The sequence below is a fragment of the Pteronotus mesoamericanus genome, unplaced genomic scaffold, assembly GCF_021234165.1.
Source record: "Pteronotus mesoamericanus isolate MK-2021 breed Mesoamerican mustached bat unplaced genomic scaffold, CSHL_Meso_final contig_134, whole genome shotgun sequence".
Classification (NCBI taxonomy): domain Eukaryota; kingdom Metazoa; phylum Chordata; class Mammalia; order Chiroptera; family Mormoopidae; genus Pteronotus; species Pteronotus mesoamericanus.
In genome coordinates this window covers 3,949,598-3,966,278 of record NW_026555061.1, presented here as the reverse complement: position 1 = coordinate 3,966,278, position 16,681 = coordinate 3,949,598, and the positions used below count along the sequence as shown (strand labels likewise).

At 50.1% G+C, this 16,681-nt stretch overlaps 1 protein-coding gene across 1 annotated transcript in view; it reads right to left on the bottom strand.

The window, feature by feature from the left end:
- PRKN (parkin RBR E3 ubiquitin protein ligase) overlaps window positions 1–16,681 on the bottom strand; it is an 888,975-nt gene that overhangs the window by 456,265 nt on the left and 416,029 nt on the right. Inside the window, exon 5 of the mRNA XM_054595427.1 lies at window positions 4,655–4,738. Coding sequence (XP_054451402.1) covers window positions 4,655–4,738 — 84 coding nt within the window. The remainder of the gene's footprint in view (window positions 1–4,654; window positions 4,739–16,681) is intronic.

Genomic DNA, 16,681 nt, shown 5'->3' with positions numbered 1-16,681 from the left:
ACCAAATTGATGTGTCGAAACCTAAGCCCCCTTGTGAAGGTATTTGGAGGTGGGGCTCTGCAAATGTCATTCGATGTGAGAGTCCTCAGGGATGGAACCCTGTCGTTGGAAAGGGACCCAAAGAGCGCTGTCCTGCTCCACCCAGAAGTGACCCTCTGGGACCAGGACGCGGGCCCCCACCCTGCAGCGAGTGGCTGCTGCTTGAGCTTGGCCCTCCCAGCCTCCGGACCCACCAGGAATAAGTGTTTGCTGCTCAAAAGCCACCCAGTGTATGGGATTTGGTCACAGCAGCACGAACGGACTAAAAGGGGCATGATTTAACTTTTTTTTTCTTTTTCATACAAGAAACTCTCTCTTTACCGTAGACTCTGCTGCCCACCGGTCAGGTCTGAGGGAAAGGCAGGGGTGTGGACGGAGAGGGGATATGCACTTTGGGAAGGCAGGGTGTGGGGCTCGGGACAACGCCCACGGAACGGGGCGCCTGGGCTTGCCGTGGCTGGCCTATGTGCGTGCAAATAAAAGAAGATACGTCCCCCAGTGTGTATACAAGCACACAGATCTTTGTTGTTTAAGGCATCATAGGCAAAATATAAAGAGAAGATTTACACAGCAAATTTAAAGTCTAGTGTCACATCCAAAGTTGAATTAATTTGACTAATGGAGAAAATCCTAATTGATTTTCCCCTCTTTCCATCTCAAGCATATACTCTTTGAAGGGACTAGAAAATTGTTTTTTTAAAGTAAGCTGCCTTTCAGAACTAATGCTACGTTTCTTCCTCCGATGACATCAATTAGCGAAAGACTGAATTAGGTTCCGGTTCCTCTGTGTAAAGGTCAAGTTTGTATTTGTACTCTAAAAAACCAAGGTTAAATTTTACTGCTGTTTCAAATGAGATATTTAGATTATCTTTAAGTGCATAAATATTAATTAAGAATACATTAGAAACCCTGTTCTTTGAATTTTAAGTATATGGATATTTTATACAAGTGATAGAAATTAAACTTTTTTATGAGAATATTATACATATATAGAAAGTGTACAAAATACGGTCTGAAATTCCCTGCAAACTTAAGTATGATAAACTACTTAAGAATGCCTATCTTCTCTCCTCCTTCAGAAACAAACACCACACATAATGCTTCAGAAAACACAGGAGCCGCGGTCTACGCCGAGCACCACTGTGAAAACGCAGTCCGGGAGAGTGGGTTTGGGACTTCGGCCAGCCGCGGCCGCGGTCTTGTAGGAGGGCGCACACCTCTACTCCTTTATTTAGCCGCCATTTATTTAGTGTTCGCTAGACATGGGAGAAAAAAGGTAGCTGAGTGTGACAATTTCTTTTTCTATCTTACCTTCTCTTTTTAGAAAAATAAAATAAGCATTTATGATACTAAATACTCCCTTTAAATTCTAATTCAGGTACATCCCACAAGATGTGATATGCAGTATATTTTCAATATTGTTTGCTCCCATATTCCCATTGGGAGATTGTTTATTGACCAAGTGAACTGAATTTCCATGTTTAAGAGACTTTTTATGGGTATGTGTTGGTTAGTGATATTTAAATGCCTTAATGCCCTAAAACGCGATCAAAGGTTGCAGTGTGCACATGTGCTAGAACGCGGGGGTGCCCTGCACAGCGGGGGCCGCTCACGGGGGCCTGCTGTCCCGCCACGGGCTTTAATTTGCTCATCCTTCCTGAGCTCCTGGGGCGAGAGCTCTCAGCACCTCCGCGGGCTGGTTAGGTGGCTGTCCCCACCAGGCAGGAACATTTGTCCTTAATATATTTTTAAGTCCATGTTAGTAACGTCATACCATTTTTTAAACTTGTATAGATTTCTGGGTTATTAAATCTTTTTTTAAAACTAGAGAGACTCCTTTTCTTTAGTCATGTATTTTTTGCCCCTAAAAAATGATTTTATATACCATTGAAGTGGTTTCAATGGCTCTCTTTTGGGTAATATTTGCCTGGCATGTCATTTTCCATCCTTTTACTTTCAGTGGTTTTGCTCTTATTTTAGTTCAGTCTAATAATCTGTTTCGAAACTTCAGTTAGTGTATTTATGTGTAATTACCTTACTGTTATATTTGGTTTGATTTCTATCATATTTTTTAGCATGTTTTTTAACCCCACTTGGGTCTATTCACTCTCTTCCTTTTTTTAAAAATAATTTAACAACTGTTTTTTAGTTCAATCCCTTGGACGGTCCTTCTAGAAAATTCAATTGCATCTTGAATGTAAAGGATTGAATGTTGACAACAGCAACCGAACCAATCACTGGGCAAGGACTTGTTTCCCAGGAGGTCACACAAGACAGCCTCTGAGAAGAGCCCCCCACCCTCTGCCGGGGTTCCCAGGATGAGCTGGCGGGGGAGCCGTGACCTTTGGGGGTGTGGGTCCGGCCTGTCCTGGGAGAAGAGGGGGTCGGTGAGGAGGACGCCCACCTTGCTGGGCACTGGGCAACCTCACACTTTCACCCTCCTTGGGGCTCCGGGGTTCAGGCCTCCAACCCCACTATAATGGGGTCACCCAGTGGGACGGGCGAGGCGGCATCGGCGCGGGGCAGCAAGGAGCTGGCCGAAGCCCAGACAGCCAGCCTTGGACCCACAGGGTCATTGTGTTCAGACAGAAGCGCCTTTGAACTGGACCCACCAGCGGCCGGCATTTCTTACGAGAAAAATCACAGATGCAGGCAGTGGAGGGGGGAGTCTGGACCCGGAGCTCCCACCCCTTCAGGACAGGGCAGCCCCCTCCCTGCAGAAGGGGTTCGGGACTAGGAGGACGCTTCTCCTGCAGCTCCTGCCTGTGGCGCTGGCCGCGCTGCTGGGAGCTTGGGGGCGGCCGGCCTGGGAGGCTCACGGCCGAGGACACGCACAGGTGGGGGCGGTTCACGAGGGGAAGGCGGGGGTCCCTCGGCAGCCCTGCGGGCCTGCTCACGTGCTCGCCCTTGAGGGGCCGAGGAGAGCCGCCCTGGGAAGAGAGCCTTCAGCTGTGGCTCAGCGCCGAGCTCTGAGCGCCCACGGCGTGGGGACGGCCTGGGGGACTGCAAGGCGCCCGGCTGGAGGTGTCTGCAGTGGCGGGGGTGGGGGGCGCGGAGCTCGGTGGTCCGTGGCTGCAGCTTACAAAACTCCCGTCCGCAGCGCAGCGTAGCGTCTCTGAGTTTCCGCCACACAAACGTTTTTCACTATGTTGTCAGCGCAGCCCTTCTTATAAAAATATGTGCTTGAGATGTAACCCAGATTTGCACACGGTGTGCGCTGCCAGGGCTTCTGCGGGTATCAGCTCCCCGGGCTGCCCTGTGGCTTAATGCCTGCGCAGTCCTATGCATTGACACCAACGACAAGTTGAATGTGCAATGACGCAACAGCCACGATTTTCAACCCCACTCAACAGTTTCCCCCTTCGACCAATGTGAAGCTCAATCTCACAGATGCAAAATTGTCTCTTCCTCTGCAGCCGAATCCTGCAGAATTAACATATCCAGGTGCATGAGAGGCAGTCAGCCTCTCTGTAATTGGAGATTTCCATAGAGCCTCACATTGTTCTGGGGACCATAGTGTTATGTAACACACACCAAAGGGTACAGATCTATTACCGTTACTGCTAAAGGTAATTGTACCTACATATTATGTATCCTGTAATATATACATATTACATTTGTATGCATGCACATATTTATAATTATACGTAAGAATCCCCCTGCAAAGTATATGCACTTTAATTTTCTCCTAGCAGCAAAATGACAGGACTGTACTATGCTCGATTTCCATGAGTGACACCTAAGTCATTATTTTCCTTCAAGATCTGCATTAACAGACATCTGTTCCTGGTCCTTTGCCCCAGGTCGGCAAGAAATGGTTGTCACTTCACCACGGCTCACGGCTACCTGGGGCGCCCCCTGCAGGCTGCGGAGAGGGCCGTGGCGACTGCAGCTGCTGCCTTTGACAGGCTCTGATCCTTAGAGAAGATGTTAGCTGTCACATCGTTAGGTGACAGTTTGTGCACTAACAATGACATTTGTGTTGGCACCCAAAATAGTATTTACAACCCAGAAAACCACATACAGTCCGGCTATGATGGACCCAGGGAGTTTCGAGGTAAACAGCGTAACAATATACAAAGCACAAACAATAATAAAACTATTTTAAAATAACGTCAGTACTCAGGGTCTCTTTCAGGACACATTTGCTCTGTACGGAACACATGGGGCACCTGTTTGCGAAAGGAACGGGACCGCTGGGGGCAGAGGATGGAGATGCACCTGCGTGCGGAGCTGGCCGCGCACGCTGGCTCGGGACCAGCCCGTGCCAGAGCGCTGCTGGGAAAGGCGACATCTCACAGCGTCAGGAGAAGCGTCCACACTACGCCGCCTGACTTTCTTTTGCCAGGCTCTGAACTGGTTCTCCTGCCTATCCCCTGAATATCACTTTGTAAGGAGAGTACATGGTCACGTAGCCACCCAAAGTGGTTAAGTCCCTAGGAAAGCAACACTGGTAGGCGAAACCACAGGGAGAATTTTTAGGGAGTATTATAAACGCTTTTAACGAATGTGACCAGAGGAAACAAAAGTCAGTCAGCGTTTTCATCTGCATTGTCGTTTCCTAATGAGCATCGAAGAGCCACCAGTAAAAGAAGGCATGTGACCGGGTACTCACCGCTCTTGTCCCAGGGCAGTTCAGAGACTGGCACTCGCCCCTCATCCGGTTTGGGATTAGGACGTCTTCCCAGCAGGACGGGCCCTTGGAGAAAAAGCAAACAAACCAACCCTTGGCACACATGTCGCAACGTGAATGTTCTCCCCGACACCACCTCTGAGAGCTCCCTCCCTATAAAATGGCGATGGCATGCGGGCTCCCGTGACTTTCGAAGTGACGCCTGGAGACCCCGGGGCCCCCAAGGCCCTTCTGGGGGGCCCCGCAGGTCGGGGCCGTTTTCATAAACACCCTGAGATGATATTCGGCACATTGCTCCAAACACATAGTTCACTTACGTGTGGAAATCTCCCCACTACCGTTCACTGGAATAGCTTAAAACCTTAAATAATTTTCTGAAATTCATCGTAACTTCAACGGACAACTTTTACATGAAGACACACACGCACATGCCACTCAGAAGGACTGTTCGGGCAGCTGCGGATGGAGCGGGCACCGCAGAGGGCCCGCCCGTCAGGGGGGCAGGCTGAGGGCCCAGCTCTGTCCTGTGCCGGGCGCCCTGGAGGCACGGGGAGGGGCAGGCAGACGCGGTGCCAGCGAGAAGACCGCACACGGGGGCTGCGCCTCTTGGGAAACGCGCAGCCAGGGGAGGGGCCCCCGTGCCCTGCAGGACCACGAGGAGGCGGTGCCTCAAAACAAACAAAAAGGGGCAAAAGGAGAGAGAGCAGAGGGAGAGCCGGGGCAGCAAACTCGGAAAGAGTAAAATTTCTGCCAAGTTTAATTTTCATAAGCAGGAGATCCTAAAATCCGCTAGAGAGAGATGTCGGATCATCTACTGGAAACAAAAATCAAACTAGAGTTTTAAAGTAGTACCAGTACCTTCAAAGCCCAGAGGGAAAGAGTTTTGCTGTGCAACTGTCACTCTAACCTAATTATCAACGAAGCGGGAGCTGGCGCAAAGCGATTTCTGCTGCACAGGGCTGCAAAGGTCGCTGTGCGCCCGGGAGGTCTCAGCGTTCAGAAGGGCGTCCGCCAGCTGGAGGGATTCAGAAGGGCGTCCGCCAGCTGGAGGGAGGCGAGAGGCCCACCTCAGCCCCGCCCGGGACAGGGCAGGGCGGGGCCACACCGACTGGGTGCCGTCTCTGAGGTAGGTGGGGCAGGAAGGACAGAAGGGCGCGGTGGGAGCGGGTGCCCAGGCAGCGGCCGGGGGCGGTCGGGACGGGGGCGGGGGCTGCGGTGATTTCCAGCCGAGGACACGGGGGCCCCCGCAGAGGCTACATTAGGGCGAAATCAGTCATCGCCAGGCACCACCAGGACAGCCCACCCCAGGGCCCAGACCAAGCAGCCGCCCGGATACCCGGCTGCTGACCCCAAGGAGACCACAGAAGGCACCCAAGGGTCCCAGCCCCTCTCGGGGGTCTGCAGGAGGCCTGCCGGCCTCCCCGCCTCCTGCAGCAGCACAAGGTGCCCACATGCTGCGTGAAAGAAAACCAGGGGCAGCAGAGACGGCCTGGGAGACCCAGCCGCTCCCTGCTGGCCCCGAAGCAGAGCTTCTCAACAGACTATTCAGACCAGAGCCCACGAGGAGATACATTATGAATTCATAGGCCCTTGCACCAAAAGCCACACCTTGAAGGAGAGGGAGTAAGCGAAGATGAAAAAGAGGTCACAAAGCCAGCCAGGGACTGCGGTCCTCAAGAGGCAGCTTCCAAGGCTGGCCCTTGGCTGCCTCCTGGGGGTCTGGATTTGAGGAGTCCCCCCACCTGACTCCCTTCCACGCACAGAGGGGTTGCAGCATCTAAAACGTGTGTGCAGACAGCGTGGCTTCTGCTGAACGCACCTCGCCCCCCGCACCCCCCGGCTGTGCCTCAACACGTAAGCGTTGCCTCAGGTGCACAATGAGAAGCCCCCAGGGAAAACCCCGGGCTGTCACGGTCCCGGGGGACCAGACGCGTCCTGTGCAACCCCGGTGGGAGAGGACGCTCGGCAACTTGCCTGTGGTTCCCTCCGACCTCACTCTGTGTGCCCTCCTGCTGCTGTGTGGTGCCCTCTCCGTACTGAACCTTTATTACACCGCGTGCCTGTCTGCTGAGTCCTACATCCATCCAGAGAATCAGCAGCCTAGATGCGCAAAGCGGTCTTGGGGACCCATGACCCGGTGGCGTATGATTAATCAACAAGGACGTGGTCCCGTGGCAACACAGGAGGGCCAGGGCACATGGTTATCTGTCCATCTGTCGCCGGGAAGAAGGAGTTTCATTTTCTGTGCACACCCGCATGTGGGCGTGTGCTCACAGACCTCTGTAGTCATTGGATGTTCAACCTCATAATCATGCTATTGACACAAGGACAGAGGACTTTAGTTAGGCTCATGTAACCAAAAACATAAGGTGGGCAGCTTAGACAATATAAGAGTGTAGATACAAATGTTTAAAAATCAGACAGCAAAGGTGGGGCTAGGAAAGACTTGTTCTTTATTATAAGGTCATTCGCATATTTGTCCTTATCTTCATTTGATAAAACTGAGAACTTTGCTCTGACTGGTGGAGCTCAATGGTCTGAGCGCCAGCCTGTGAACCAAAGGGTCGTCGGTTCAATTCCCAGTCAGGGCACAGGCCTCGGTTGTGGGCCAGGTCCCTGGTAGGGGGTGCATGAGATGCAACCACACACTGATGTTTCTCTCCCTCTCTTTCTCCCTCCCTTCCCTTTTCTAAAAATAAATAAATAAAATCTTCAAAATTTTTTTTTAAATGAGAAATCTATTGAAATCAAAGAGAGGTAAAGCAATGACCCCCAGAACCCACCCCCACCCGTCAGCCTCACTCTCTCACTGAGAGCGGGAGGTTCCATGGGGCCAGACGTGGCCAGAATGCAGGTCCCACGTCACACTCAGGCCTCGGACGCGGACCCCGCCGTCCGCCTAACGAAATAACGCACGTGCTTGTTTATCCAAACGACTGACACTGTCAGCGCTGGATCTATTGCTCTCGCTGGCCTGGGAACAGAAACTAGTGCCCCAGTGGATTTATGCCACTACAGAGCAGATGTAACTGTGCTCCTTTCTAGTCTGAGAAAATATAAAATGGCAGTTGGGTAACCGTGGCATGCTGCGTTTCGACAGTTCCATGGCTACAGCGTCTGTAACGAGGAGCCTTTGCCCGGGGGCGGGGAGGCGCGGAGGGAGTGGCCCCTGGACGACCAGGCGACCAAGGACTGCGGGTCGCAGGGCAGCGGAGGGGCCACGGAGGGGAGACAGCCTGGGGGAGAACCCCCCGCACCCTCCCCCAAAGCTGTATTTCATCTCTCAAAGGTGGAGAAGCGTGGAAGCCCGCCTGGAAATCGGGTCAGGACAGCGCGCCATGCACATCACCACCAGGAACCTGTTGGCTGCTTCTCAGAAAGCTTTCTCCTCTTCGCGCCCTGTCCCAGGTACAGCCGAGGAGAACACGCAGGCTTCTGGAGCCGCAACGGCAGGGGCGCACGAGCGCGGCCTGCTGGCCTGCGCCGGCCCACGGCTTGTTTCTGCGCAGCTCCCTAGCCAAGGTTTTCTGTGTTTAAAAGGTGGGGAAGCCAAAGTGGAAGAAAGGTTCTTGGTGGCACACGAGCTGTAAATGACCCTCACGTGCCCCTGTCCACAAGGGGACGCGCTGGAACCGGCCGGGCGGCTCGCTCACGGGCTGCCTGCGCTGCTCTCCCAGGCGCGGCTGAGCTTCCACACGGACGACGTGGCTCGCAGAGCCTGAAATACGTCTTGCCTGGGCCTTAATGGAAAGTGTTTGCCAGTACTTGATCTACTGTAAATTACCTAAAAAAAACTGGCAGCATGTTTTTCACCATCTGATTGCCTCAGTGTGTAGGAGTGGCTGTCCCCAGGTCCCCAGTGAGAAATGAGTTCAATGGAAAGCTTGGAGCTGTTGCCCTGTGCCTTCAGGGAAGGGGCTGTCGGGGGCAGTGACGCAGGCCCTTTGAATCCATAGGAAGGTGGACAATTACAACTAGAGATGACATTTGGGGATTTGTCCTGACTGATATCACCACCAACTGAAAATGACGGAGTAGAATGTTATTTAAACACAGCCACGTGATGCACGTAAGTCAGAAAGTCAAGAAAATGGCACCATGGCATGACCTATGTTTCTGGAAGGACTTTTCGTTTCAACTGAGACCTGAGGAATGAGCAGAAGCCAGGCGGCAAGAAGGACGTCGATCAGGGGGAAAGCAAGACTTCGAGCAAGAAGGGAGCCGTGCGCCACCAGGCCCCGGAGGCGCTTCTGGGACCCATCCCCCTGACCAGGTGGCATCGAGAATTCGCTCATGACCAGATCACTCCTTCTGTGCAGCATTCTTACTGTCTTAACCTGCAATACCGCAGCAAGAGTTAATAGTCTGATTCAATTAAATAAAGTTAGATGGAATATTATGCCAAGTACTGATTTCAAAGCAATGAGCATGCCAAGAGGACAAAATCGTGATACTTTTGCATCAGCTGGACTGGGTTTCAAATCTAATTGGCGTCCCCAGTTGCACAAGGATGGGAAAGTCAACTGATCAGACACTTGTTTCTTATTTGTAATGCGGGAGTCTCAATTATACCTAACTCATGGCATCAGCATAACACTATACTTGCAGCTACTATTCAGTAAATACTCGAGGGCGCTGCTGAATGACTGCCGTACAAGAAAAATGTGGCCGCGGAAAGAGCACCTCAGTACACAAGAGGTCAGAAGACCTGAATTCTGGACATGTTTCCACGAGAGTTTAGGCTCATCAATTTAACAGCTGTATGCCTCATTTTCTTATCTGTGCATTGTGGGTAATAAGGACTTGGGGTCAAATAAGACAAAGGGTGAGCTAATTGATGAGAAAACCCACGGGAAATGATAAGATGTCATAGAGACATTGGCCAGCGAGGAGACAGTGGAGCTGGGTGTGCCTGGACTCCTACACCCTCCCCGCCGTGGGCAGCCCCAGACACGATGCCGCCTGCGAGCAGAGGGCACGCCTGGCACGTGATGACGCGCTGCTGGCATCGGGGCAAGTCTGCGCCTGCGTCGCTTACCCGGCGCCGGCGGGGTCACCCCAGCCGTGTAAACGGGATGGCTCGGGGGCCGCGGAGGCTCTCCCCAGACACCGGGCCATCTCCGCGGCTTACAGGACATCACTGACGTAAGACACATTTCCTTCCACTGTGAAAGTGCGCTCCGTGCCACAGAAAGAAAGCATTCCGTTATCTAATACTCGATCCCATGCTTTTCGCATCCAAGAAAATGATCACAAGTGGGAAGGATCACATCTCTTCTAAAAGTCTGCCCTGTTGTGAGTCTTAGTCCACTGCACCACAGCTCTGCGGAGTGTTGACAAAGTCGATTGCTGCCATTATATATCGAGAGCCCCCGCACGGAGGGTGCTGTCATGCTAAACGCATTAAATGCCAAACAAAGCGCTCACTCCTTCACGATCCCCAGTTACCAAACTGTTCATAAACCACAAGGTGCCTTCAATTGTGACTAAGTGCTGACAGCTTTCCTGTGGGCACCTCGCAGTGATGGAAGGTTTAAACGCAGTGAGTTTTTTTGGTCCTATTTCATAGAATTTAAACAATGGAGACAAATACAGATGTACAGCGACTCACTTTTATGCACTCTTAACAGATATAATTTAGAAGAACCCTACGATTAGCTTCCTCTGCTCGAGGTCTGTTTGCGGAGGAGGATCTCCCTACAACCCGCAGCGGATTTGCCGCAGCTCCCATCAGAGGCGGCTTCCGGCAGCCTAACGTGGCAGCTCTCATTTCAATTCGAGGCATGTAAATCGATTCGAATAACAACATTTATTATGATGTAAACCTTCCTAGTTATCTCAGTGGGCTTTCTATCTTGACAGCTATGACCAGACCGGACTATGCTTATTAAATGCGATAAGAAGTTTATTAGAATTCTAGTCAGTGCCCAGGTACCATCCTCCTCACATAAGCCTTATTATTCGGTTCCTGAAATAAAACCCTGTGACGAGCACATAGCGCTTCGATGTGCGCTGTGCCACTCTGTGTCCCCAGCCGGCGCTCAACTCAATCAGCCGCTGTTTTCAAGGAAGGGAATGGATGGGTAATAGAGGACAGTGGTCAAAATAGAGGACAGAGGACCATGGCGAGATCATCAGTCGGTTGGTCTGTCGCGTCCGTGTAGTTACCCATCCGTGAGGCTGCATCAGTGGGGGCGACCGTCCTGGCTGGTCCGCAGTGCACTCGTAGCACTTGGGTGGGCAGCCGGCCAGACAAGGAGTGGGCGAGACCAGGGGGAAGATTGCTTCTCCAGGGTCTTAGAGGGCAGTGACCTGGGCCCGGCCTCCCTCGGTCGGGCATCGAACACGTATGTAATGAGCAGACGTCCGGTTGCGCCTTAAGCTCAGTGGCGCTGTACCTGTTAGGAGGTTCTATTCCCAGGGCCGGAGAAGTTTCCACCGGAGAACCAGCCAGTGCGCAGGGGTTCTCCTTGCCGCCTCCTGACCTCGGGTCTGCGGAGCTGAAAGGGGCCAGGCCTTCTTCACAACCATCATCCTCATCCTCATCCACAAAAAGCAAACACTGCGCATATTGCCAGCCAAAGGAAAGGCAGATTGTCTATGGATATGTTTGCTGGCAAAGTCCTTTTTTTTAAATTTTCCCATGGTCCGGTTTAATATCCACAGAACATGGTTCTAGTTCATAAATTTTGCTCTGGGCCTTTCATTTCAAGACACTTGTACGTTTCTCTCCTCCTCTCTCCCTTCCTGTCCCCTTCTTCCCCTCCTCTGTTATAGTCAAGGCCCTGCCGCCTCTAAAGGTCGCTCCTGATATGGAGTATTGAGGGTCTAACAAGAGAGGAGAGAGAAAATCTTAATCTTTAATTAAAGCCAATTAAATCTGTAGTTATCTGAACTTTCTCAGGACAAAGTCAAACTGGCAAAAGTTCACAACGAAAGCATCTTCCCCACACACCTTGATGTAAGATTTTCCTCCAATGACAGTTTATTATTTTCTCCTCCCCTTTAGCGCCATAGTTTTGACTAAATAAAGCTAACTTATCTAAAACTCTCTACTTTCTGTTGATATTTCTTTCATCAAATGAAGTGGGAAAGACTGTTGTTGAAGAACAAAGTAGATCCTGGTTATAAATCATTCTAATCCTCAATTTTCTTCAATAATGAAACTCCCTGGAGAGCACTTTTATCTCCCCACGTCCCTGCCTTTGCTCGGAGAATGGGGCCTCCTGGCTACTTCTCACGCCCCTCGCTCAGTCCTGCGTTTAATGCCCACACGGCCGCCCTGGGAGGAGGCGCTGCTTTGTCCCGCGGGGAGGGGCAGGCCGCCCATGGTGGCTGCAGACACGCACCGCGCTCCCGTCCCGGCTGTGTCAGCAGCGCGCACACGCTGGTGCCTCTCAATCCAGCACCCGCTGCCCCCCCCGTGTTCAAAGGCAAACGAGGAAGACAGGCATTAGCTGACACTCTGAAACCTTGGGGATCACTACGGCGACTGCCTGCTGGGAGCGTGGCTGTGCGGGGAACGTCGGGGGCCACTGCAGGCTAGACCCACGCTGGGCCTGGGTGACGTGGTAGCTCTGTTCCTCCACTGGCTTGGACAGTCACCCCTCACACTTCTTTGAAAGCAAACCCAGTCCCACCCACTGTGAAGCCCCGACCTGCCCATTCCTGTCCCCACCACGCCAAAGCGCCACTCGAGGGCAGGCCCACGGGATCTCCGCTGTCCCATGTGGGCTTGTATGTCCTGGCTGCCTGGGTGTTCTGTCCATGCTGCCGACAGAGCAAAGAGAACGCCCGTAAGCGGACGGGCCTCCTGTCAACAGCTGCCGCTGCCGCTACTGGCTGAGCCCTCCTCCAAAGCAGCTCGCCGCCTCCCTCTCTGCCCAAAGCGAGCTGTTGCACGAGCCGCCAGTTTTGAACAAGAATTAAAAATCCAGGATCGCTTATGAAGAGAAAATAAAATAAGGTCTCACTTTAAATTATTTGTCCTTTACGCACAGGATTACCTCTCTCTATAATAATTTGAAATCTATTTCAGACTCTTGTTGGTTTCTTAACACCACAAATTGGCTCCATGTAGAATATGTATGGTATCAGCCAATGGACCAAAGGGTTTTGCAATTCAATATTCCCTCAATTGTAACAGTTTTAAATTTCATGATTTCAGTACATGTACACAATTTGTTCAAATTTACTCCATAGATTAAAACTATGGATTATGATTCTTGAAACTAGTCTGCCAGTGAAGGCACGTTCATACTTGGTTTTGGTACATGCCACACTGAGAAACTTACTCATACAAGTAATTGTGACATTATCAAAAGGCAAAGGGAAACACACAGCATGTTTCTCACCAAAAACTATGCTCCAGTTTAAGAAAATATTGTCTCAAAACCATGTTACTTAATTTAAGCTCATTTAGATCGCACCTGCTATCATTTCTCTCAAGACCAAGAAAAACAGTAGTATTTTAATTAGACCTTAGAGTCAAACTTTTCCAACTTTTATAATAAAGCTACTTTTCTGGACAATTGGGTAGTATCCCTGCCTTCTACCTACAAATGACCAAGCATTGGACAGCTACCTGGGGCATTCGCCTTGGAGATGACAAATGATACATCAGGAATAAATATGGCCCAAAAACCTATAAACTGGTGAAAACATTTCTGCTCCGCTTCTGTGAATAAGATAGGGCAGTTACAACTAGGAAACGCTAGGTGTAAACAGGATTCTGCGAGTTTCCAGATCAATACTTGAAGAGAGAGTAGGATGAGGTCTGGTGTGACAGAGCCATCACTGGGCCCTCCTTACACCCTGTCTTCACAGAAAATCGGGGAGCCGGACGTGACTCAGACTTTTCTTAGAGCTCTCCAGTGGAGGGCGGACTGGGAGTCGTGGGCCACGACAGCTGATTGCTTGGCTCGCGTGAAGGGGGCGGACAAGTTAACAGAAACGCCCCACAGCTCAGCCCCCAGAACTTTCCACAAGGCACAAAGAGCGAGACACCAAGCAGGAACCCTCAGAACAGGTCCAAGCGAAGGCATGAGGGGGCGTGAATGCGAAGCCTAAGGTCTCAAGGAAGCGACAGTCTCTTGGAAGAGCAAGAAGGACATTCAGGAACAACTAGAAATACTGAGGCAGATTTTCCAGCTCAAACGTAAATTCTTTCATGTGCCCGGCACCCAGAGTCAAATCTTCTCCCATCACATATATCTGACCCGCTTTACCCTTTACTACCTGCCCCCTGCCGTATACAAATGCTGTGTAGTAGAATCGTACACTTGAAGCCTGTATCATTTTCTTAACCAATGTCACCCCCCAAAATTTAATGAAAGCGAATTTTTCTTCCCCAAGTCTTGTCCTCTGTGCTTTTTGTCATCCCGCCCTCCTCCCCGGGCCCACAGCTGCCGCCTTACGTGGAGACCCCCTTCTAGCTTTGGGGCGATGGCAGTTCTCTGTTAACTAGTTCCCTGCTGTCCGGCTCAGTTCCTTCACCTGTCCTCTCCACACAACTGCCAGGGGGCGTCTCCACACAACAACGAGGGCCGACCTCTCTTGCTTAGACCCCCCGGGGGCCCCTCCGCCCACGCAGGCCGCTGTGCCCTTCTCCTAGCTCAGCTCCCAAAGCGTCTGGGGGCCGGTCGCTTGCTCCCTCCCCACCCCTCCGCCGAGGCGCTGGCCGGCCCTCCATGGAAACGCACAGGCGCACTTACAAGGACCCAGAGAGCCACCGTATTTTCAATCTTCCTGGAACTTTCTCTGGTTAGAAGATCCCTTGACTTCCTTGCGTCTTTCCTTAGAGGGTGTGAGGACATGCTTAGAAATGCTGATGACGCTTTTGTAGAACTGAGATAATGCTGCATGTAAGTTCTGCTTATTGGAAACCAACTTCCCGTATTTTGTTTTCAAATATTCCTCACCCACCTTCTGCTATTGCTCATTGCAAGTACATATATCAGTGTCTAGGCTGTCACCTATTGCTTTTCCTGCTTGAAATTTTCGGGCAGGTGCACGCCCCTAGGTTCCCCACCCCCTGCCCCCCGGCTATCGAGGCTGATGGTCACGGAAGTTTCTCTACATCAAATGAAGATGCAGAATAATGGCCACCGTCCTACGTGTTTATTAGACTCTAGAGATTCAAGTGATTTCTAAAACAGAATATAATGGAAAAATATGGGCTAAGGAATAACAGTATAGGCGTTCATGACTCACTGCCACATACTACGCCCTGCCCCTGGGCAAGTCACTGAGATTCGACGATGCTCGAAGTTCTCCAGGTTTACTATAAGCACGGACATCAGCTTGGCTACTCCATAAGTTTGCTGTGAGAATAAAATGACAACAAAAATAGGAGAAGTGACTTTCAACCGTTCCTACGCTGCGCAATGTCAGCTGGCCCGCTTTTTGTATTAAGCTGTACTGTTAGGGTTACAATAGAAAGCACTGGGCATGCTACTCCGTAACACTGATATGGGAAGTCGTTGCAATAAGACAAGCATGCCCAACGCTTTATATTGCAATTTAAAGTTTTTACTTCCAAAAATAGACATAATAATCATCTTCAGATGATGAATGAAATGTGTCTTCCTGCCCAGTAGTTGAACATCAAGTCTCCTTAGAGATCCAGCTTGTTTCTTCAAGAATTAAGAATAGTTACAAACCACTTATTGTTACAATAACTTGATGCCGGAAAGCTTTTGAAATAAAACAAAAACAAAACACAGTGTCATTACTGTCTTTTGTTTTAAGAACTATTTGCATTTCAGGTTAAAAAAACAAAACAAAACCCTGTCATACTCTCCTAAGAGCATCAGCAACTAAGATCTGTAATCTGTATATGAATTGATATTTAAAAAGTAGAGAAGCTGGTATTTCTTCATTTCTCTGAGTCTTAATGTTAACAACTAGTGGCTACTAAAATTGTTATTTGTCCAGGGACATTAAGAATCTTTATAATTGAAAACTTTAAAAGAATTAAAATAATGAGTAAAATGCAATAAATTTCCAATAACAATAGAAATGATAATTATGATAGCCATTTAATTTTTCACAGGGATCAAAGATACTAAAGGCACTATATTCATATCATACAGAATATTTGAACGGCTAGTTCAGTTTCTCTTTCCAGATTTAGAATACAGTATGTACTCTAAAGCCAAATCATAGGATCTTTTTCAGTACCACTGGAAGTTTGTTCATAGGTCTATTTGTGTACTGGGAAGACGGGTACATGGTGCGACATCCACATTGGAAACCTCCGGAAGAAGCTGCAGTGTGGGTCCACGGTGACGCCATGATTCCAGCGGCTGGTTTGTCTCAGCCAGGCTGTGGGAGTGAGTCTGTTCGTACACAGGAATGTTCCTGCAGTTCGTGCACGTACCAGGCAGACGCACACCTGAGTCGACCAGGCAGGTATCTAAAGACCTGCCGTGGTATTTTAGGTGTCACTGTTTACTGTTATTTGAATATTGATTAGGAATAAAACTTACATGAAGATCTCAAAATCATGATAATAAATAAATCCGAGTTTAATATGACAATTGTGTTACAGTAGCAACGTGGTTTACTTGAGACCTGCCTGGGTTACTGATGCTTTTAAAAATGTAATTTAGGCTAATGCTGTATTCAGTGAAAGTCTGCATTAATCAATTTTCCTGTGTTGTGCTCCTAAATGGGGTATTTGTACTCTAGTTATGGGTAACATGGCATCTCTGTAGTGAGTTTAAAAAAAATCAAGTAGGCGTAATTATAAGGCAGAAGACAGTTGTTCAATACTAATACACGAAAGCACACATGGGACAAAATACCCAAGTCTCTGGGCTGTCAGGCAGCCTGAAGCACCGCCACTTAGCGTGCACACACAATCTCCAGGGCCCGATTTTTAAAGAAAAGGTCTAAGGCGACATGCTAGTCTATCATCTCCAATTGCTGCATTAGGACAGACTAGTCAACCGGTGTCCGCTGAGAGTGTCCCCTGGGTGTGCACACAGTGCCCTCACGTAGTGCGCC